The sequence below is a fragment of the Panthera pardus genome, unplaced genomic scaffold (assembly GCF_024362965.1).
Source record: "Panthera pardus isolate Hobbes unplaced genomic scaffold, ASM2436296v1 HiC_scaffold_26, whole genome shotgun sequence".
NCBI lineage: Eukaryota > Metazoa > Chordata > Mammalia > Carnivora > Felidae > Panthera > Panthera pardus.
Window position 1 is genome coordinate 2,760,270 of NW_026526832.1, and position 24,082 is coordinate 2,784,351.

General features: G+C 45.1%; 1 protein-coding gene across 3 annotated transcripts in view; it reads left to right on the forward strand.

Moving 5' to 3' along the window:
* Positions 1–9,808: 9,808 nt before the first annotated feature.
* The window catches only part of RPIA (ribose 5-phosphate isomerase A), a 31,577-nt gene continuing 17,303 nt past the window's right edge, over positions 9,809–24,082 (forward strand). The window contains exons 1-3 of one of the 3 annotated variants that reach the window (XM_053890934.1): positions 9,809–10,154; positions 19,033–19,093; positions 20,755–20,810. In XM_053890934.1, coding sequence (XP_053746909.1) covers positions 9,870–10,154; positions 19,033–19,093; positions 20,755–20,810 — 402 coding nt within the window. In that variant the 5' untranslated portion in view covers positions 9,809–9,869. The remainder of the gene's footprint in view (positions 10,155–19,032; positions 19,094–20,754; positions 20,811–24,082) is intronic. The other 2 variants (XM_053890933.1, XM_019444371.2) reach the window with 2 other exon arrangements.

Genomic DNA, 24,082 nt, shown 5'->3' on the forward strand with positions numbered 1-24,082 from the left:
ATGTCTTGTGTTATTCATTACAATCCCCTTTCATCAACACCTGAGGTCAGGTTAATGAGGTGACTTTTAGAAAGCCCTTAAAGATGGGGTTGGGGGGAGCAGGGCTGGGGAGAAGCTGGTTGCTGGGGGGAACCAATCTAGTGATTAGAGAGTTGTAACTTTCAGCCTCACTCCCACCTTAGGGGAGGGGAGAGGAGCTGGAGACTGTTTAATCACCGATGGCCAGTGATTTAATGTATCATGCCTATGTAATGAAGCCTCCATAAAAATCCCATAAAATAAGGGGTTTGGAGAGCATCCAGGTTGGTGAACAAATGCAGATCCTGGGAGGGTGGTGCCCTGGAGATGGCATGAAAGTTCGGAGCACTTTCCTGCATACCTTGCCCTATGCATCTCTTCTATCCGTCTGTTCCTAAATTGTATCCCTTTATAAGAAACTGATAGGGGCGCCTGGGTGGCTCAGTCGGTTAAGTGTCTGACTTTGGCTCAGGTCATGATCTCGCGGTCAGTGAGTTCGAGCCCCGCGTCGGGCTCTGTGCTGACAGCTCAGAGCCTGGAGCCTGTTTCAGATTCTGTCTCTGTCCCTCTCTGACCCTCTCCCGTTCATACTCTGTTTCTCTCTGTCTCAAAAATAAATAAATGTTAAAAAAAAATTATAAAAAAATAAAAAAAACTGATAACCTAGTTTGTAAATTGTTTTTGTGAGTTCTGTGAGCTATTCTAGCATATTATTGAACCCAAAGAGGGGATTGTGGGAACCTCCAATTTATAGCCAATTAGTAAGAAGCTTAGGTGATAACCTGGGACTTGTGATTGGCACTGAAGTGGGGGCTGTCTTTTTTTTTAAGTAATTTTTTTTTAGTTAATTTTGTTAGTTTATTATTTATTTATTGGGGGGGAGGGCATGAGGGGGGAGGGGGCAGAAAGAGAGGGAGAGAAAGACTCTCAAGCAGGCTCTGAGGTACTGTCAGCACAAGAGCCTAACGTGGGGCTCGATCCCGCAAACTGTGAGATCATGACCTAAGCCGAAATCAAGAGTCAAATGCTTAACCAGCTGAGCCACCCAGTGCCCCTGAAGTGGGGGCTGTCTCTTGGGACCGAGCCCTTCACCTGGAGGGTCTGCGCTTACTCCAGATAGATTGTGTCAGAACTGAATTGAATTATGGGATGCCCAGTTGGTATCTGCATAGAGTCAAAGTACTGGTTGGGGTAGGAAAACACCCACATATCTGGTGTCAAAAGTAAAGTATTGAGAGTGGCAGTAGAGCAGAGAGGAGAAAGGAGTTTTCCTTTTTATCTTTATTTTTGAGAGAGAGAGAGAGAGAGAGAGAACGCAAGTTGGAGAGGGACAGAGAGAGAGGGAGACACAGAATCCAAAGCAGGCTCCAGGCTCTGAGCTGTCAGCACAGAGCCCGATGTGAAGTTTGAACTCACGAACCACGAGAACATGACCTGAGCCGAAGTCGGACGCTTAACCAACTGAGCCCCCCAGGTGCCCCACTCACCTCCCACTCTTAACCACCTGGCATCACTCTCTTGGCCACATACTGGCCCCTCAGACCTGATGGCAGGTGTGAATGCTCTGGTTTTGACCTGGGACACGAGACTGCATGGGGTGGGTGGCAGGGGAGGGGGCGAAAGGAGTTTTCCTTTTAGTGATCTTTTAAACAATTGTAGTTGTATAATTTACACTTAAATCTATGAACCATTGTGAATTAATTTTTTGTATGATGTGTGAGGGTTAGATTGAGGGTCTTTTTTTTTTTTTTTTTTTGTCTTTTTGTTGTTGTTGTTGTTTGTTTGTTTTGCTTAGGTTATTTGTGGTAGGCTGAATAGCGGCCCCTCCAAGATGTCCAAATCCTAGTATCTGGAACTTGTGAATGTTACCTTATATGGCAACAGGGATTTTGTAGATGTGATTAAGTTAAGGTTCTTGAGAGGGGGTGATTATCATGGATTATCCACGTGGGCCAGGTGTATCCACAAGGCTTCTACAAAAGGGAAGCAGGAGATTAGAGTGAGCAGTAGGAGATGTGACTGTGGACCAAGATGTTGGAGGGACACCTGGGTGGCTCAGTTGGTTAAGTGTCTGATTTCAGCTTGGGTCATGATCTCATGGTTCATGAGTTTGAATCCTGCATTGGGCTGTCTGCTGTCAGCACAGATCCTAGACCCCATCTTGGATCTCTGTCCCCCTCTCTCGCTGCCCCTACCCTGCTTACACTCTCTGTCTCTCAAAAATAAATAAACATTAAAAGAAAAAAGATGACGGAAAGATGTAGGAAGCAGCCATAAGCCAAGAAATGCAGGCAGTCTTTACCAGTGAGTACAAAGACAGGACTAAAAATTAGTTCTTCTAACTCAATTCCTTTTTCTTTCCATTACATCATATAGTTCTATATGATGTTATATGTTAATCATGTTATATATGTTAAATCATATTTTAATAAACTGTAAGCAATTATATAATTTCTGGGTTGTACAAAATTTTAACATGTTAATTTTGTTAACATCCATCCATTCATCCATTCACTCATCCAATAACCATACACTGAGTGTCTACCTTGTGCCAGCATAAAGCCCTGAGGATATGGACATAAGAAGGGCAGTCTCCAGGCTCTGAATCAAGAAGCTTGCCCTCTTAGTGGGCAAAAATAGGCCTAGGCATATACTGTGTTTCAGTGTGAAAAGTAGTGATGTGGTAAGTTTATCCAGGAGGCAAGGCCTGAGCTGGGTCTTACGGGATGAGTAGGAGTTAGTCAGATGACAGTGCAGGCTGGGGGATGACAGGGCTGTGGAGAGGACACTCTAGGTGGAAACACCAGTCTTGTAGAGGCATCGTGGCATGACAGAACGTGGTGCCCTGGGGAAACTTTGTTGGCTGGCTATGATGGATGTTTGGTCACTGAGGATGCTAGTGAGGAAGGACAGTGCTGAAGGAAAAGGCAAAGGTCAGCTCATGGAAAGCCCCTGCACACCTTGTCAGGAAGTTTGGAACTTAACGTGAGCACAGTGAGGGGCCATTGTAAGATTTAAGCAGGGATAATGCGATCAGATTTGTTTTTTTGAAATTGCTCTGATGGTCACGGAAGGGAGTTGAAACTGGGGAAAAGGACAGAAGTTATGAAGCTTCTGTGGTGATCTAGAATTGACAAGAGCCTGACCTGGGTAGGGGGGGGGGGGTGGCTGTTGAACATAAAGACAAGGTCTGGGCCGACAGTTACAAGGGAGGCAGGACACATAGGTAGAAAGTGGTTAATTGGATATAGTGCAAGAGGGGACTGTTCCTAAAACCCTGGCTTGGAATTTGTTCATTCATTCATTACAATGGTTCTTGTTTGTTAGTTGCCTAAATATATCATCTGCAGGGAAATAGAGACATTTCCAATGATCTGGTGTTGGTTATGATAGTACTTAACTAGAATAGCATTGTAAGTCAACTTTCCCTTGCTTTGTGTCAAATATCTAGAATGAAAATTGCCCACAAAAATATTTTAATTCCAGCTATTTTTTTTCCTTTACCACATTGCTCACTCACAGACCGTGTCCCTGACAGTAGCAGAGGGTAGTTGTGTAAACAGTAGCTGCCGACTCATTTTAATATTGTATTGATTGTTTAATGTATTTATAACTCCACCTGTTTCCAGGAGGAGCTCAGAACAGTCTACTTTGAACCACAAATACAGTAAGGGTGAACGCGATAGGAGAAGATGGACAGTCTTGGCCCTCCAATGCACAAGTGTCCCTGTGCTGTTTTCAGCTTCCTAGCATCCATTTCTTCCTCCCACCCAGTAACAGTACCTAATTTTTATTCTACCCCTCCTTTCCATAGTCCTTGGGCCAAGGCGACTCTAGCTTCTAAGGAATTTGAGGTTCGAACTAAATAAAATCCACCCCACCTCCCACCTCTACCCCCATTGGTTCTGAGTGGGCATATTCCCTAAATTGGTCTAATTAAAGTCAAGCTGAGGGCTTTTGCTCAAAGGGTAGGAATGTCTGGAGACACCATTGGTCACAACTGCAGAGTGTGGGAGTGCTACTGACCTCTAGTGAACAAAGACCAGGGATGCTGCTGTTCCTTAAAACAAATAATTGTGTGGTTCAAAATGTCCACAGTGCTGAGTCTGAGAAATCCTGTGCCAGTTCCCCGTAGCTTTAGAGAGATAGCATCCACGGGAGCCTTAACTTTAGCATTGTAGGGAAAATTTTGTGCTTCGGTGGAAAATTCTGCATTGTCTACATCGCAGAGGACACTCCTCTGGGTTATCTGATTCTATGAAAGCTATTTCAAAGGTCTGTAAGCTATAGATAACCAACAGCAATACAAAATTGTTCTTGATGGTAGTCTGCTCGTCTATATTCATTCTTCTCTAGGGTCATGGAAAGTCTGTCTAGCAGAGGTTCAATTGACATCCCAGTCCCACTGTGGAATAAGTTTGTTTTTCCCCCACTGGCATGTTCATTTCAATATCCCAACTCCATATAAATATATGATTTTTTTTTTTTTACTTTAAACTGGTTGTAACACCTTCCTAGTTTCCCTCATTCACAAGCGACCTGAAACAGTAAACAATGTATTCATTTTTAACCTGTGTAAGAGTCATGCTTTGCCTATTTTTGTAGACTTCTCTTTTTTTTTTTTTTTTGTAGACTTCTCTTTTAATAGCATCATCTGCCTTTGAGGTGCCAAGGGAATGGGGTCACTTCCATGGGAAGATGCTCTGGTCTCCGGAGTGGAAGCGGGAACCTGGACATCCATGTGAGCTTCAGGACAACAGGTGTTTGTCTGTGTGGCCCATTGCTGTAGTCCTGGTGCCTATCATGGAGTAAATGCTCCATAAATATTTGCTGAATGAATATATGAGACAACTGAGTGGACACTTTCTGCTTGGGCTGAGTAGGTTGAGAAGAAAAAGGGTAAGGGAAGACATGTTCTCTATGGAAACAAAGAAGGGGAGATTTCTTGAAGGAGAGGGAAAAATTGATAATTTGTGTTAAATTTTGTAGGGTGTTAGCAAATTGGGGGCCCCTTCCGTCGCTGGTGGCTGTCTTATTTGGTAATATTGCATGATCCAGTCTAGGTAGTTGAGCATAATTTGAAAGAATAGGTGGCGACTTCTCTCCTTAGTGGATAGTGTGGCTTTGGGATAAATGTATTTCTTTCAAAGACTTCTGGTGTAAGTGATAAGGTGCAGCACTGATAAGGTGATGTAAGATAAGGTGCAGCACTGCCTATATTTTGGTCCTGCTGAATATATAAGGGGACAATACAAGGTAAACTTAAACATGCTTGACTAATAGGAAATGTGCAAAAAGTAGGAAAAACTTCTTTAAATCCACCAGCTGTGTTCCATTACTGAAAAGTAGAAAGTTTGAGCTTCTGAAAAGTCTGATCATAGCTTTTGTTGTCTAATAGCAGGAACTTTTGCTGTTAACCAGGAGGAGTACACAGAGATTTCTTGGGACCTGAGCTCTAAGGGAATTTGTTACAGTTAGTTCTGGAACATGCAAAAATTAATCTAGACACAGACCTTATAATCGTCACAAAAGTTAACTCAAAATGGACCACAGACCTAAATATAAAATACAAAACTATGAAACTAGGAGATAACATAGGAGAAAATCCAGAGGACCGTGGGTTTGGCAATGATTCTTTAAATGCAACACCAAGAGCATGAGCCATGGAAGAAAGAATTGATAAACTGGATTTCATTAAAATTAAAATGTTCTGCTCTGTGAAAGGCACTTTCAAGAGAATTAGGAGACAAGCCACAGTCTGGGAAAAAATATTTGCAAAAGACATATCAGAGAAAGGAATGCTGTATAAACATACACAGAACTTTTAAAACCCAACAATAAGAACACAAACAATCTGATTTAAAAATGGGCCAAATGCCTTAACACACACCTCACCAAAGAAGATACACAGATGACAAATAAGCATATGAAAAGATATTCCACATCACATGTCAACCAGGAAATGCGAATTAAAATAACCATGAGACACCATTACGCACCAATTAGACTGGTCTAAATCCAGAATATTGACAACGCCAAATGCTGGTGAGGGTGAGGGGTGGCAGAAATAATCATTCATTGTTGATGGTAATGCAAAATGGTATAGCCCACTTTGTTTGTTTATTTAGTTATTTTGAATTTAAATTTTACTTGGTTAACGTGCTATGTTAACCTAGTTAAATATGCAAAATGGTACAGCCACTTTGGAAGGCAGTTGGGCAGTTTGTTACAAAACTAAACCTCCTCTTACCATATGATCAAGCAATTGTGCTCCTTGCTATACCCGAAGGAGCTGAAAACTTATGTCCACACCTAGATCTGCACACTGCTTATGGCAGCTTTACTCATAATTGTCGAAAGCTGGAAGCGACTAAGATGTCCTTCAGTAGGTGAATGGATACATGAACTGTGGTACGTTCAGACAATGGAATATTATTCGGTTTTAAAAAGAAGTGAGCTATCAAACCACGAAAAGATGTGGAGGAAAGTTAAATGCGTACTTTTAAGTGAAAGAAGTCAATCTGAAAAGGCTACATAGTATATGATTCCAAGTATGTGACATTCTGAAAAAGGCAAAACTATGGAGACAGTAAAAGATCAGTGGTTTCCAGGGATTAAAGGGGAGGGAGAGGTGAACAGACAGAGCACAGAGGATTTTTAGGGCAGTGAAACTACTCTGTATGATACTTCAGTGGTGGATACATGTTATTATACATTTGTCCAAATCCAGAGAATGTCCAACGCCAACGGTGACCCATAATGCACGCTGTGGACTCCGGGTGATAGGTCAATGTAGGTTCATCAACTGTAATAAATATATTGCTCTGGTGGGGGATGTCGATAGCGGTGGAAAGCTATGCATAGGTGGGGGCAGACAGTATATATGGAATCTCTGTACCTTCTGCTCAATTTTGCTATGAATGTAAAACTGCTTTCAAAAGTAGAGTCTAGGGGTGCCTGGGTGGCTCAGTCAGTTAAGCGTCTGACTGCTGGTTTTGGCTCAGGTCATGATCTCATGGTTGGAGAGTTCAAGCCCTGAATTGGCTCCTGCGCTGACAGTGAAGAGGCTGCTCAGGATTCTCTCTCTCTCTCTCTGCCTCTCCTGCGCGTTTTCTCTCTCAAAATAAATAAATAAAAAGTAAAGTCTATTAAAATATTATAATCAAAACATCTGAGCCATAAACTCAATAAATATTTAGATTATAATTTAGAAAAAAATTGAAGCCTCGGAGAGCCTGGAGTTAACCAACTTAAGAAAAACATGCTGATGGGTGTGCTTGGGTGGCTCAGTTGGTTAAGCATCTGACACTTGGTTTTGGCTCAAGTCATGATTTCATGGTTTGTGCGTTCGAGCCCCGGATTCTTTCTCTACACGTGCTATCTCAAAATAAATAAACTTAAAAAAAAAAAAGTGCTCATTTCCTACAGCTTCTTTTCCCACTAATAGAACTTTATGTCAGGCCACTTAAATGGTACTCAGGATGTATCCTGCTTTTCCAAAGGGGTGGGGGTGGGGCACAAGCAGCTGACCTCAGGTCTGTTCCTCTCCTGCTTGCACCCTACCCAGGTGTGGTATCACCAGGCCCAGGGGCCTCTACCTGAAGTCCCTTTCCTTTAAGCTGTGGCTGGGCCTTGAGTCAGGGAAATCGGAAAGGAAACAGTTGCTGTAAAAGAATCAGGAATGCCTGCAGTGTGCTTCTTACATAGCCAACAGCTCCTGAGAGACAGGAAAAACATTTGAGATGCAGTTATTTGGGTCTGTTGTTTTATCATTTCTTAGTAAAACTAGTTCTTAAACTCTCAAAACTGCTTGTAAGCTAATCAAAGCGGGAAATTATTCTGTGCCATGCCTGAGGTGGAGTGGGGGTGAGGGTGGAGAGTTGGTGGATGAGGGGAAGGAGGAGCCAAGGGCTGATGCCCTATATTCATTCATTCCGTAAATTCAGGCATCCAGTAGTGAACAAGAAACACAAGTTTTCTGTTTCTATTCTTGAAGTGGGAAATACAGGCAATAAACAAAGAAACAGGTTATTTAACAAGATGATGTTAGAACAGAATAAGATATGATGGGCATGAGGTGGGGACTGGGAGGCTGAGGATTGGGACAGGGGTACTTTATTAAGCGTGTGGGGAAGACCATTGAGCAGGCAGAGACCAGAATGAGGTGAGGGTGCCAACTGTGTGAGGGTCCCTAGCTAAAGGTACGGTCAGTCTTAGAAAGGGCCCTTCTGCCTTCTCTGGATAACTCATTTATATACCAAGGTGGCAGAACAGGTTATTTTCTTTCTTTCTTGCCTCCTTCTTGAAATGAGACACAAATCCATTCCTTCTTTGGGGCTGGGTACCTGGTAAATCTGACTGATGCTGCTCAAGGCTTCACAGAGAAATTCTTGGCATATATCAAGACAAATGAGATATGTATATATGCCAGCCTAAGCTAAGGAATGGGATAGTGCTGTGGAGTTCAAAGGGGAGAAGGGCAATTCACAGGGCAATGAGATGTTTGGTAATTAGATGTTTGCCCTGCTATACAGATGTTAGATAAAATTTATCATTGGTAATAACTCTCATTCTAGAAAAGACACCCAATTTAGATACTTCTAGGCAGTTAAGGGAGGGGCAAAGTTTCTCTTGAGTTCCTCAGGGTCTGGATTGCTTTCAGTTCAAAACAGTCCACATGACAAAGTGGCACATTTTGGGGACACCTGTTCTGAATCCCTTCATAAGTCATCAGCAAGGATTGCCAGGTCTCTGCCCGGCATCCATCCTGGAGGAAGTAAGCCATCCAAAACTGTCTGGTGCAGAACAACGTCTCAGGTTGGGAGTTCTAAACTTGTAGTCCAGGGCCTTCAGCTCTAATGATAAGATTTCAGTGTGTAACAGCACTCCAACCGTCTTAAGGGTTAACTTGCTTCAAGCTTATGCACTCTTTGCTTGCTGACCTAAGTCCCTTGGTCTACAGCAGAACCAGCCTAATTTCCTTGAGATTTGCCGGCCTTGAGGAATGAAGGCCCACGCTCTCCCAGAAGATAAGGCCTTACTACAGTCACAAACAGCCGCCGCTGACTCCAGCAAGTCCGTTTAAGGTCACATCCACATACGACTAGCTGCCTGGCACCTGCTTGTCTGCACTTAGCTCTCCTCCCTTTTCCAATGCCTTCCCCTTAAAAACCCTCAGGCTTCGCCTGATCGGGGAAGACGGTCTTTGAGAAGTTAGTCTACCATCTTCCCAGGTTGCCGGTTTCCTGAATAAAAAAATAACCTTCTTTTCCCACCGTTACTTGTCTCTCGAATATTGATTTTCCAGCAGGGAGCAGCTGAACCTGGGTTCAGAACCTGTTCTCTGTCCAATAACAAGCCCGCGCAAACCGCTTGTGCATTTCCCCGGGGAGTGTCTAGAGCAGTCACTCTCAAAAGGGGGCGACGTCTCCAGAACAGCGATTGGCCTAAGGAGTCCACGGCCACGCTCCTACTACTGGGAAAACCGACAAGGTCAGCTTCACCACCCCTTTCTCGGTTGTGAGGGCAGAAAGAAAAACCCCCGGGACCCTCCCAAGCGCGGCGTAAACGCATCTCTGCTAGGTGTTACGCCTAGGTTCGGACTTTGGCTACTCGGGCCACACACGGGCCGTCGCACCGAAGGTCGTCGCGGGCTATTTGCTCGCCAGTCGCGCAGCATTGTGGGGCTGGTAGTTCCCGTTGGTGCGTGGGTGCGGGCTGCCGAAGCCACAGAACTACACCTCCCAGCAAGGACTCCGGCAGCAGCAGGCGCACGTTCTGTGCGTGAGCGACCACACTTCCGGACGAGCCGGGGGGCGGGACCGTGGCGGAGGCTGGAGCTTGGCGTCGGGATGCAGCGCCCCGGGCCCTTCAGCACCCTCTACGGGCGGGTCTTGGCCCCGCTGCCCGGGCGGGCCGGGGGCGCGGCCTCTGGCGGAGGCGGGAACAGCTGGGGTGTCCTGGGTTCCCACGTGCAGCCTCCCGGGCGCACGCAGTCCGGGACCCGCGCCGGCGTCGGCGGTACAGGTACCTACGGCGGGGACGCCAACGGCGCCTGCCCGGCCCCCTCCACGATGTCCAAGGCCGAGGAGGCCAAGAAGCTGGCGGGCCGCGCGGCGGTGGAGAACCACGTGAGGGTGAGCAGCTCCGGGCGTGGGGCTCCTGTGCTCTGCCTGATGGGCTCCTGTTGCGCGCTCTGGGCGGGGGGGTGCGTGAGAGGAGAGAGGGTGCACACTTTATCCGGGTTTAGATCCCCCCCACCCCCCGCGCTTTTCCTTGCTCCTTAAAGATCTTTTAGATGTGGAATCAGTTGGGGGCGAGTTTCCTAAAAGTTGAGCTTTCTAAAAAGACTCCTTGTCCGGCGGGGTAACACTTTGCAAAGTGGAGTCTGGTGGTGTCTGATGTGTTTGGAGTGGGGCTGGCGGGGACTTGCCTTGCGGCTTCCTTATCAACAAATGGCAAATGGTGAGTCCTGAGGCTGCCAAGAGCTCTTCATCGCTCTTTATTGTGCTGGGAAGTGGAGAGCTGTTTTGAAAATTGCGTTGAAATTTCACTCCAAGGAGGTTCTTAGCGTGGCGCGCGTCCGGTCCTGAGTGTACTCGCTAGCGAAAGAGAGACAGGAAGACTCAGGCTTTAAACCTCCTGCTTTTCACAGGGGTGGGTGGGCGCTTGCATTTTGGAGGAAGCTGTTCTTTAAGGTTGGGGCGCAGAGATGTCTAGGTGTTACCGGTGAGGTCGTGGCCCCACTTGTTAAGTGGCGGGTGTGGTGCTGTTTAGTGAGGTCTCTTAATCTGAGTGGATTTGCTTTTATCAGTCAGGTTAATTATCTTAATTGTGGTACTTCCTCGGAGCCAAGTGGAGTATCTCTGCCCTTTGGTGGAATTTCCTGGGCTCTGTTGGGCTTTTTGTCTCTCTTTTTATTTCTTAGAAAGTGGTATCAGATTCCCTCTCTCCTTTAATGATAGTTCTTTACGTTTACATTTGTTAATGCTTCAGCATATAGAGTTACTTTCCATTGATATATGATGTTTGATCCTCAAACAGCTCGACTAAGTGGGAGGGACCAGTGTGGTAACTTGTTTCTATGGAAACATGTTTTGTAGAGGAATGCCCAAGGATCCTCCGGGACCCAAACTGAGTGACTCCTATTCCAGTGCCCTTCCACCAGCTCCCCAGCTGCCCTGTTCTGGTGTATTTTGTTCTAAGTCTGGTTAGCAGTGGAGTTTTCCATGGGAATTCTCAGAGACAATGCAAAATGTGCAGTCTGGCTCTGCTTTTGGGATTCAGTGCCTCAGCTGAAAAATTGGGACAGTAAGCTGAAATTTCAAAATGCCTGTATAAAGTGAGTAATTAATAGATGAGTGAATGAAATCTGTACATACCTTTTCCTATTATTTACATTAATACTTGCTGACATTAAGTATTCTTGACTTTCGTTTTATAATGTATTTGCTTACATAAAAATCTGTAAGCCCCCACCTGAGGCTAGAGCTACAAAACACTGGATTCCAGCCACATTATTCTGTGAAATTACCGGGTGATCATGGGGAGAGCTTCATTGGCACTTTGGGGCACCTCACACCAATCTCAGTTGCATCTGCTTTGCCTACAGAGCTTCTTCCTGAGATGCTAACATTACCTGAATTTTGTATTTTCTGCTTTTAAACGTTGATTTGTTCATTTCATTCGTTTGCCGGGTATTTGAGTGTCTAATATGTGTCAGGCAGTTAGTGTGGTGGCCAGAAATGTTGCTTCAGGGAGAAGGAAAATCATTTCCTGTATACTCCTGCAAACAGGAGAGTTCAAATCTACACATTTACTGAACATAGTCATGTGCCTGATTGTCAAGGCTTAGCTACTAGCTGCCCTCTGGGGAGTTGGGGGAGAGGGGTGTCCTTTGTCCCAATCTAAGCCATGTTTTTCTTCTAGTGCCTTGTGTCTTGAAATTGTTCACTTGTGTCAGTTTATCAAGGTGGTCATGTGCCAAGTCCTGTTGGTCCCACCTTTGGAATGTTGTTAGAGCTGACCCTTCCCTTTGACCTATCACCTTTACCAGTTTAAGCTCTCCCCATGGCCAGAGGATAGCAGTTGCCCTTATCTTGTCCCCTCTGCCAATCTACCGAGTGATCCATTATCATCTTCTGAAGCGCTCATCTGCTCTTGTCACAGTGGCCCTCAGGTGGCCTTGTTTTAATGTCCCTGTTAACATCTAAAGTATCTATTGCGAGCTCGGTACTGGGCCAGCTGGAGAGAATGCACAGAAGAGAGGCTGTGGTTCTTTTCCTGAAGCCCACAGTCTTGTTTCCTTCTATAATCCTTTGTCCTCCATGTACCAGAACATTGGAAAAGTCAGACTACTGGCATAGAGTGTGTTTTAACATCACTACACTTTACCTAGAATACTCGCTCTTGTCCTCTGACCTTGCCTGTTAAAGTCGTATATGTCCTTCAGGGTTTGGTTCAAAGACCATTTCCTCCTTTCGGTTTTTCCTTAGCCTCCTAAGTAGCAGGGAGATCTTTTCGATTCTGTAGTGCTTTATACCTCTTAGATGCTTTATGGTGTCTTATGTTCTAGTCATCTGTATGTTTATCTCTCCTATCCTCCTAAAGAGTAAGTAAGCTCTTAGTGGATAGTTAACCTTATCTTTGCTCAATGGTGGTTGCAGCAGGGCCTGCCTGGTAAATGTTGGTTGAGTTGGTGGAGTGTGGACACAAATATGGAGGTTGTGGTGGCCCTTTGCTTAGTTAGAATCTCTGGAGTGTAGGGTTTCCAGTTGCCCAGCCCGTTGGTGTTCCACTGTGGTGACCACTTCCACATCTGGATGGATGGAGAACCTGGAGAGTTCTCAGCTGAACCCTTTGGGTAGCCACCCTGACCTCAGATGTGCCTGTTCCTGGCAGTATAGCCACCCAGGATGGGTTACCATGCAGGGCCATGTTCTCCTGAAGGTCTGTAGCTCCCTTTGTTCCCTTTGGAGCCTGGCTTTGTTTCTTTGACCGGCTTAGCTTGAAGTTGGTGAGCAGTAGCTCCAGTTGGTCAGCAGAAGTGTTTCATATGACACCTGGTCTGGTATTGCCCATCAGAAGGGGCCCGTTCCTCCTGAAGAGCTTGCTTGGCAGCTGCCTGCTGTTGGGCCACCTCACAGGCAGCCTTTGGCTGTCTCTGTTTCGCTTTGGCTAGGACACTGATTCCTGGGCCAGTCATTTGATTCCATGGTAGGAGAACCACGTGGTTGAAGAGCTTGCGCCTGGCAGGCCTCTGTCTGTAATTCCTGGCCTCCTCCACAAAGGGAAGAGTCTTGCGTAGAGCTTGTCTGACTCACCAGAGTTCATCTGTGTGCCACCTGCCTGCTGGGAGCCTGTGAGTGACATCAGTGTATGGTAATGAGGATGACTGTATAGCTAGAGCTGTCAGCTCTGGGTCAGGTGTGAGAGTCAGGTCAAGCCTACGTAGGCCTCAGTAAATTAAGTAATTTTCTCATTCTTGAAGATACCCAGCTATTTTTTTTTTTTTTTTTAAGTTTATTTATTTATTTTCAGAGGGAGAGATGTAGAGAGAATCCCAAGCAGGCTCTGTGCTGTCAGATCATGACTCGGGTGGACATCAAGAGTCGGACGCTTGCCTGGCGCCCCCAGATATCCAGCTATTTTGACTGTTTTTGTGTTGTGACCTACCATTCACTTGTCTTGAAGACCTTACTGTTGACGTTTGCGCAGGTAGCTAAATGACTACTGGATGATGCATTGCCTTCATGAGGGCATCACTGAAGGTGGAATACTGACCCAGAACAAGCTCTCTTCTGAGGGCCCCATGGTGGACTTGGTGATTTGGGAACTATGAGTTAGTCAAAGTGATTTCCATCAGGTAGCAAGCACAGAGGCTAATGGGTAAAGCCATCAGTAGGTAGAGGCCCAGCTGGAAGTGCTTTAGTGGCTGGGATATTAACATTTCATTTCTTTTTTGCAGCTCTCTCCGCTTGTTGGTCATGCTTTCTAATCCTTTACAGTTTGAGCTGTGGTCTTGCTTTGAGAAGGACTGTATCAGATACGGGCCCAGGGGCTAGCATTGGGTATCTGTCCTGTGGGGAGTGAGGGGTGTTGGCTCTAGCTCTCAATTTGTCCTGAGTTGTCCCCAGGATTTTTTGTCTCCTATGAAGTATTAAAAAATAAAATTCAACAGTAAAATTTAAAGATCTATTGGCTTTATTCAGTGGTTCATGAATCGGGCAGCATCCAAGCTAGCACATAGAAAGGAACTCCAAAGAGCTTTGCAAAATGAAAGACTTTTCTAGTCAGAAGGGACAGGACCTAGGACTAGGCATAAAAGCAGGTTGGTTATTACAAGGTCACTTTGCTATAGGGGATGGCAGAGTTCTCTCAGGCAGATTACCTAGCTAGTGCTGATCAGACAGTTCCTGACTGACTGGCTTAAGATTCCCTTTCTGGAAGAGCCAAAACTGTAATTAAGTCAAGTCTTGGTTTGGTGACCTGGGGCTTAGCATAAGTGACTCCATTTGGGGCTTTTTTTTTTTTTTTTTAACACTCGCTGCTTCCTATCAGGCAAAAGATTTAGCTTACTTAAAATGAATGTGCAATTTAAGCTGGCTTTACAAAAATGTTCTGCAGGTGAGTACTGAAAGATTCCTGGCCAATCCCCAGGGGCAGTCAGAAAGGAAAAGCTGTACAAAAAACAGAGAGCCTAGGTATACCCTAAGAGTGAAAAGCAGAGTTTTCTAGCTTCAGTGACTTTTCAGCGACTAATCACAGGCATCTTCAGGTTGGTGGCATCACAGGGAAACTTCAGGGGGGCACCAGGCCCGCCATCTAGAGCCTCCCTGAAGTGAGCAGAAGGGGTAGAGTCCAAAGTAACCTTTAGGGTGATACAGCCTGGCCAGGTCTGAGGAACCAGAGAGGGTCCCTCGGGACTAGTCAAGAGGGTCCTTGGCTTCACACAGGATCAAAATCAAACTCAAGCTGGTAGGAAGTGAGAGCAGAGTTTATTGAATAGTGCGAGGGATAGATTATAGCAGACCTGAGTGTCTGGGAGACCCAGGAAGGAAAGGAGAGAGACTCCCATTTTTGCTTGGGGGCCGGGGTTTTTATTGAGGACAGTGGCCCTGGGGTATGTGCCTCTCAGGCATCCTGAAACTGGTCAAAACAAGGATGAGTGCAGGGTGCCTCTGTGGCTCAATTGGTTGAGCATCAGACTCTTGATTTAGGCTCCCAGGGTTGTGGGATCGAGCCCCGTGTTGGGCTCTGCTGAGCGAAGAGCCTGCTTGGCTCCTTGGGATCCTCTCTCTGCCCCTGCCCTACTCTCTAGCTCTTTCAAAAACCTAAAAATAAATAAAAATTAAAAAAGAAAAGGATGAGTGCCCAGGTATTCCCCATAAGTCACTTATACCTATGCCCTGGAGCTAGGAGTCTCCGAAAACCCTTCATGATGACCCCGCCCCATCAGTACTTAGATGTTATCTATTGTGCTAGAAGACTAAAGATACCCTGAACTCCCTGACCTTTACAAGGAGGACATACTTTTATCGATACCCTAAGGCATGTTTAGGGTGGGGGGGTGCACACAGTCCTAGGGATGAGGTTGAAGTGGTGGTGGTGAGGGTCCAGAGCCGATGGCCAAGAAATCTTGCCATGTCTTTGGTGCCAAGGTGCCTTTGTTAAAGCATGGGGACAGGACCGGTGGGCCAAAGAGCTGCTCTGGGGTTCGAACTGATTATATACCTGGGAGTTTGGGGGGAGGGGGTGTGTGTAAAGGCAGTGGGAAGTTCTCAGACTTTCATATGCTGGTGAAGACTCAGAAGATACTGGAGGCCTTGCTTTTTTTGAGCTAAAGTTATTTTTCCCTCTAGCAAAGTATTAACGTTAAGACCATTAAGACCATGGGGAGTACCCGGAGGAATGTTTTACTCTGCCTATCTCAAGTATTTGTCAATGGGCTGCAGGTTATAAAGAAATGTAATTTTATCTACATTTTCTTGCCATTGTTCCCCACATCACTATGGAGGGGGAGGGTGATGTTAGGGTTTCGGGAAGCTGAGTCTGTAGGTTTCGGGAGATTGCCTCTTTTCTTGTAAATCATTAAAACAGTTGCAAACTGGGGCGCCTGGGTGGCTCAGTCGGTTAAGCAGCCGACTTCCGCTCAGGTCACGATCTCGCGGTCCATGAGTTCGAGCCCCGCGTCGGGCTCTGTGCTGACAGCTCAGAGCCTGGAACCTGTTTCAGATTCTGTGTCTCCCTCTCTCTGACCCTCCCCTGTTCATGCTCTGTCTTTGTCTCAAAAATAAGTAAAAACGTTAAAAAAAAAATTAAAAAAAAACAAAACAGTTGCAAACTGATGGAGACCCACGTCCTGCACGACTGTGATCTCTGTCAGTTTATTTTTCCCTTTGCTTTGGTCTTGGGCGGCCAGAAGTGCCTGAGGAATGTCACATATCCCACCTGGAGAGAGGGGTCTGGGGTGTTAGCTTGTGCTTTGCCCTCAGTTTGCCTTTGGCTCCCTCATCACTAGCAAGAATAGAAGCAGGAAAAAGCGAAAAAGCAGGGTGTTTTTCCCCCCCATGGAGTCGCTTCAGTTTCCCTGTCTGAAGGGGATGGCAGACGTTTTGAAATAGGAAACCACATCAGCATCTGTCCACTTGATGCCGGAAGGTCCCTGTTTTGCACAACGCTATCTCAATATGGGAAGAGGGTGAAGCTTAGTTAGGATTATGAGAAAGAGTCTTCACCTGCAGTAGGGACAATGGGTAAGAGTGCTGTGAGTACAAAGGACAAGAAACAGGCCTCAGGAGCCTGCTATCCTAAGAAAGGGGGAGAATCCTGTGAGCAGACGGGGGCAGAGTAGGGGCCCAGCCGGGGTCAGTTAGACCACAAACAGCAAAACAGGGTCAGGGTACTACAATTAGGAACTAATGTGGAGCTCACTCAGTTCCTAAGCAACTTCCTGCCAGACTAAGGCAAAACAGCTAGAAACCAGAGCAAAAGCTACCATTCATTAAGCACTTACCGAGAATATTTATTAAATGTTAATATAAGTCAAATCTCACAACAATCCCTTGTGACCTCAACCCTAATTATCTCCACTTTAGCGAAGAATTCAACACCATAAGGCAAAATTTAAGGAAATGAGCAAAAGACATTACTAAATATCCTTTCTTTGGAATGGCCTTCCACTAGGCCATTTACAACCTGTGGAGAGACCTTTAACTTGTAGAACACTCTTAATGCACGTAATTTTTGTTCATAGAAATGCAAATTTTATGAGAGTCAACTGATTATTATCCTAAGACTCTTGTAAATTCACTTCAACATTTCTTGACTGCATATGAATTTCGGTTCTAGGGTTTTTCCTGTGGACAGGTTGTAACATCTTTTCCCATTCACTCATTAATTTAATGAGCTAAATGAAATCTATGACCTATTCATTTTAAATTGACATAAGTCTCGTAATTTTCTTTTTTTTTTTTTTAAATAATCTTTTCACAATATCAGTTACCTCCTACATAACCTTACTTTGAATAAGCAACTTCAGGAAGTTCAGTATGCTGAAATATTTTGTGTCAAATTTTTAGAGTTCCAGCAACTGATTAACAACTCATTGTGCAAGGGGAAGCCCATAGTGAATTTTTTTGCTGTAAATGATGAAGTTTTGGGGTGATGGTGGGATGGTCCGTAGCCGATGGCCAAGAAAGAATTCTTGAGGAGGTCTTTGGAGCAAAAAGGTGATTTTATTAAGGCACGGAGACAGGACCCTGTGGACAGGAAGAGCTGCACTGGGGTCATGACAGGTTACTCACTATGTATGTGTGTGTGTGTATATATGTGTGTGTGTGTGTGTGTGTGTGTGTGTACATATATGTGTGTGTGCGTATGTGTATGTATATATATACAGAGGGATATAGAAGTCTCTAAGGGATTTTGGAGCAAGGTTTCCAGGACCTTGAGGGGCTAGCTGTTAGCTAGGGAAATGCCATTTTTTACTGTTTAGTAAAACCTCAGTCATGAGACCTTTCAGATGTATATCGGTAGGCAATAAGTTCAGAGTATGATTGCCAGCGTATATCTTGGGGTGCTTGAGATTAAGGAAGTAGACTTACAGGTTCCTGAAGGTTGGGACAATGTTCAGCCAAGGTTCTCTTTTGCCCCTAGCAAAGTGCCATCATGGAGACAGTTGAGCTCCTAGAGGGGGGTTACTCTGCCAGTTTCAAGGACTTGTCAATGGACTGTAGGCAGTAAGGGAGTTTAATTTTTCATTTGCCTTAGTTTCCCACATCACCATGGCAAGCACTTAAACCCCTTTCCTTTGTTCTTGGGTAGCCAGGAGTGTCCAGGGAATATCACACATATTTCCACCCTGGGGGGCAGGGGGTGGTGGTGGTGCCAGCCTGTATTTTGCCCTCAGCTTACCACCATGTTCCCTCATCAATGAGCAAGACAACAGGCCCCGAATTAAGTCACTTGTGTTAAGCCTGTATCATCAAAAGAAGATTTAATTACATTTTCAGCCCTCCCAGAAATGGAATGTTCTGTTAGTCCATCAGGAATTGTCTGCTCGGCACTAGTTAGGTAATCTGCCTCAGTGGCCCCTACTGTCCCCTAAGGAAAAGTAACCTGGCAATAACCAGTCTGCTGTTTTGCCTGCTGTGACTTCCTTGTTCACACTTCCTTCTGGCTGTAAAAGTCTCATTTCGTGTAGCTCCTCGGAGCTCCTTTCTGTCTCTGCCAGATTGAATGCAGCCTGACTTGCTCAAATAAATTCTTAAAATTTTTAATGTGCCTCAGTTTACCTTTTTAACAGGAGGAAATGGTGATGTTAGTGTCAGATGAGAGTAGAAGGAGCTGTTGATAAACTGCCATGGGCACTAGGCTAAAGTACTCTCAGTTGGTTCTGTTCAGTGCTTATGTTGCTATCAAATGGGCACAGCACCTTGATCTAGGAAGTGGGCTAAAGAGGGCGTCACATATGGTATTAATGAGTTTTTGTTTTTCCTCTACTTTTTTTGGCAGAATAACCAAGTGCTGGGAATTGGAAGTGGCTCTACAATCGTTCATGCTGTACAGCGAATAGGTATGCTCTTGGGCTGTCTGGATGTTTTGTGGGGGCCACGGGGATGAGGATGTGGAAGAGGGGGATGGAGGGGGACACAGCATTGGCACCTGCCCAGCTCTGCTCTTCTGAGAGGTATTCTTGGGCCTCTTCAGCCAACTTTGGGGGATGCCCTGGCTTTGTTTACTTTGCTCATGTGGAGGGTAGGAGCTGATTTAGGAGGAGATCTCAACAGAATTTTAATCCTCATCAGTGGTCCTGTGTGTGGCCCCTGGGGCCCTGAAGCAAGGCTTCTAAAGCCTTTGGGTCCCTCAGTTAATTTCAGGTGGACAAACTGAGCTCAGAGCGGGCTCGCCTGTCCGTGATCCTGGAGTGGATATGAGGCACCCAGAGTTGGTGGCTCCTTCCTGCAGGTACTGGCTTACTGATTAGAGTGTCTCTGAGCTTAGGAAAGGCTCTGGAATTATCAGCCCCTGTGGCTGCTCAACAGGTTTTACTGCCCTGCTTTTGTTTGTTAAAACAAAGCCCAGGAGAGACTTGCCTGAATGCTGATTGCTTCTTCTAGGTGCCAAGGCGGGGGGCAGTGCTCAGGAGACAAAGTCCAGGAACACTTTGTCTTTAAAAGAGTGGCTGTGGTGCTGGCCTGATGGCTGCTGGAATCCTTATTGCCTTAACACGGGCTTTTGTGTTACATACCTTTCTACCTTACCATTGAGTGTGTGGAGGATTGCAGGGCAAAGGAATTACTGTGCATTTCATAATAGTGGCTTCTGAACCTCCCATGATGCAGACCCAATGAGTCAAAAGATTGGAACTTTTAATAAGGTAGTTTTTTCTTAAGATCCCCCCCCCCTCACCGAAATGCACAAATCCAAAAAGAATAAGTAAACCCTGTTTAACCGCCCTCTGGTGGCCTATAAATGATTATATGTTTTATGCATGTAAAGTTCTCCTTTTTCTGTGAGAGGCAATATAAGGAAGTAGTTAAGACTGGAGCTAGCTGGACTGCATGGGATATCAGCTCTGCCACCTGTTAGTGATAAAACTACCCAGTGACTTTACCTATCTGTGCCTCCGTTTCTTCATCTGTAAAGTGGGAATAATAATTGCAGCTTACCTTTGGGTTGTTAGGATGAGAAGAGTTCACATGTACAAAAGTCTTTGAATATTGCCAGGTACGTAGTAGTAGCAAACACCTGACATGGCTCTATTCGTAGTTAGTATTTACTCCTGTCCCTGTCTTGTGTGTGCGATGTGTGTTCACAAACTTTCTCACCAAGGCTGGGGACACAGAATGAAAGGCGGCTGTCAGTGGGGGAATAGACCTTTCCTTTTTTTTTTTTTTTTTACTTTTTTTAAAAAATTTTTTTCTTTTTTTAACCTTTATTTATTTTTGAGACAGAGAGAGACAGAGCATGAACGGGGGAGGGGCAGAGAGAGAGGGAGACACAGAATCGGAAGCAGGCTCCAGGCTCTGGGCCATCAGCCCAGAGCCTGACGCGGGGCTCGAACTCACGGACCGCAAGATCGTGATCTGAGCTGAAGTCGGATGCTCAACCGACTGAGCCACCCAGGCGCCCCAGACCTTTCCTTTTCTGTTGGATCTTGAGCAGATGTGCACCTGACAAGAAAAATAAAGTGAGGAGAGTGAAAAACCACCAACATGGCTTTTGTCTCCACAGCTGAAAGAGTGAAACAAGAGAATCTGAACCTTGTCTGCATTCCCACCTCCTTTCAGGTATGTCCTGCTTTCCATTCTGCATCTTGGCACTTGGCTGCTGAATCTTCTGGGTCCCGAGGACATGGAGGTGTGGCTTTGGGTTGTGTACCAGGGTTGCTGTAGGTGGGGGAGCCAGGAGCAGGAGAGGAGTTTATTTTCTGAGGATTGCTCCTTGGAAGTGTGGCCTTAGACGCATTCACGTACTCACTCTGAATATTTGAGTGTATCCTGTGGCAGCACGGCGTAGTATATGCAGTTTTAAAACTCTTAGCTGGTTGGGTATTTGCTCTAGTATCTGGAAACGACATGCTTTTGTTGCTATTTAAAATTTTTTTTCAACTTTGCGTAATAATTCTCCACGGAATGGATGAATGGAAGTGGGTGTTTGCTGGTTTTTTTATCTCCTTGCTCCCCAGTTCACAGGCAGCTTTCTCTCCTAATCCTCCAGTACAGTTACATTTTGGTGCAGCATTACTCAGTGTTTACAGAGTTGTGATTGTCCAAACTACAGCTGAACTGTGTCCTGTGCTGTGATTATTCTTCCTTAACCTCCTTGCTACTTTGTTTTCCTGCAAGTGAAGTAAATGTTGCCTTTGTTTTTTTCATTTGCTTGGTTATCTACGTGCACTTTACTAATTCAGGCCCAAGCTCTTACCCAGATGGGAAAATCTCACTTCTTTCTGGGTATTCCGCTCCATCCATCTCGTCTTGGCCGAGTCTCTGGGTCTTCGGGGTTGGTAACGTGTTCATAGCTTTGCAGTCAGGAACCTTCCTTCTCTTCTCCCCTTTTGGATCGCCCTGTTTCTTGGTCCTATTTCTCCTCATTTCTCCCTCTGCTCCACCTCTTTTGTTTCCTTCAGTTTTGGTGAAGTACATCCTTTGGGAAGCTAAGTTTGTGGGATGCCAAGTCGTTGACAACTTTGGATGTCTGAAAATGTCTTTAAAAATTTTTGTTTTAATTTTTATTTTACTTTTTTAGAGAGAGAGACAGAGGATATTAAGCAGGCTCCACACACAGCACGGAGCCAGATGCGGGGCTTAATCCTATGACCCTGGGGTGGTGATCTGAGCTGAAATTGAGAGAGGGATGGGATGCTCAACCCGGGGGCCCCTGAAAATGTCTTTATTCTAGCCTTTCTTGAAGTTGGTTATTTGACTTAGAGAATTATATACTAGATCTTTTCTGAGGAAGTTTGAAGGCATTTCTCTATTGTGTCATTTTGCATTTGTTGTTAAAGGAGTTTGATGCCATTCTGATTCTTGATCCTTTGTATGAAACCGGTTTTTTACACTCTGAACCCTTATACCCTGATATTATCTTTTCCTTGTGTCCAGTGTTCTGACATTTCACCATACTGTGTCTTAGTGTGGGGTTCGTTTTCATCTATTCTTCTGGGCACTTGCTGGGACATTTCATTCTGCAAACTCATACTCTTTAATTTGGGGGAGGTTTTTTTTCTATCATTCCTTTAATTTTCTTGCCTCTGTTTTCTGTGTTTTTTCTTTCTAGGATGTTTGTCTTATTCTTGGTGCTCGTGGCCTGTTTTGTCCTATTATCTTTTTAGTTTTGTCTTTTCTAACCCTTCTTTAAAAAAAAAAAAAAGTTTATTTATTTTTGAGAGGGGTGGGGAAGAGGGGGAGAGAGAGAGGGAGACACAGAATTTGAAGCAGGCTCCGGGTTCTGAGCTGTCAGCATGGATCCCGATGCCGGGCTCGAACCCACGAGCTACGAGATCATGACCTGAGCCAAAGTCGGATGTTTGACTGACTGTGCCATCCAGGCTCAGCCTAATGATTTTGTTTTAACCTGATTACATCTGTGAAGACCCTATGTCCGAATAAGGTCACAATCTGAAGTACTGGGAATTAGGACTCCAACCTGGTTTTTTTTTTTTTTTTTTTTTTCAGGGGAACGCAGTTCATCCCATAACTCATGTTATGAGTGTGGGAAGCTCGTGTTGTTTGTGACTCTGATTTCCCTGTGTATGCAGGGCCACACTCACAGGGGACCCGTGTGGAGTTCAGTCAAAGATGGGGAGAAGGGAGAGTTGTAGGACTTACAGATGGGAGCAGGTCCTATCCCTATGGTTCTTGAGGTCAGTGTGCAGAGTTCTCCATGTTGTGGACAGGGGTACAGACTGTTTAAAGCTAGGGCAGATCCTGGCCAACAGGCACATGAAAAGATGCTCAACGTCGCTCCTCGTCAGGGAAATACAAATCAAAACCACACTCAGATATCACCTCACGCCAGTCAGAGTGGCCAAAATGAACAAATCAGGAGACTATAGATGCTGGAGAGGATGTGGAGAAACGGGAACCCTCTTGCACTGTTGGTGGGAATGCAAATTGGTGCAGCCGCTCTGGAAAGCAGTGTGGAGGTTCCTCAGAAAATTAAAAATAGACCTACCCTATGACCCAGCGATAGCACTGCTAGGAATTTACCCAAGGGATACAGGAGTACTGATGCATAGGGGCACTTGTACCCCAATGTTTATAGCAGCACTCTCAACAATAGCCAAATTGTGGAAAAAGCCGAAATGTCCATCAACTGATGAATGGATAAAGAAATTGTGGTTTATATACATGATGGAGTACTACGTGGCAATGAGAAAGAATGAAATATGGCCCTCTGTAGCAACGTGGATGGAACTGGAGAGTGTGATGCTAAGTGAAATAAGCCATACAGAGAAAGACAGATACCATATGTGTTCACTCTTATGTGGATCCTGAGAAACTTAACAGAAACCCATGGGGGAAGGGAAGGAAAAAAAAAAAAGAGGTTAGAGTGGGAGAGAGCCAAAGCATAAGAGACTGTTAAAAACTGAGAACAAACTGAGGGTTGATGGGTGAGAGGGAGGGGAGGGTGGGTGATGGGTATTGAGGAGGACACCTGTTGGGATGAGCACTGGGTGTTGTATGGAAACCAATTTGACAATAAATTTCATATATTGAAAATAAATAAATAAATAAATAAATAAATAAATAAATAAATAAATATTGCTTATTGTCTGGGAAGATGAGGGCCCCAGGGCTTGCAGAAGCCATACAACACTTACTCATGGGGCTCCTTTCATATGCTGGACTATTTGTTTATTTATTATTTATTTATTTTTTATGAATATAATTTATTGCCAAATTGGCTTACCTACAACACCCAGTGCATATCCCAACAAATGCCCTCCTCAGTGCCCATCACCCATTTTCCCCTCTCCCCTACCCCACCATCCACCCTCAGTTTGTTCTCTGTATTTAAGAGTCTCTTGTGGTTTGCCTCCCTCCCTCTCTGTTTG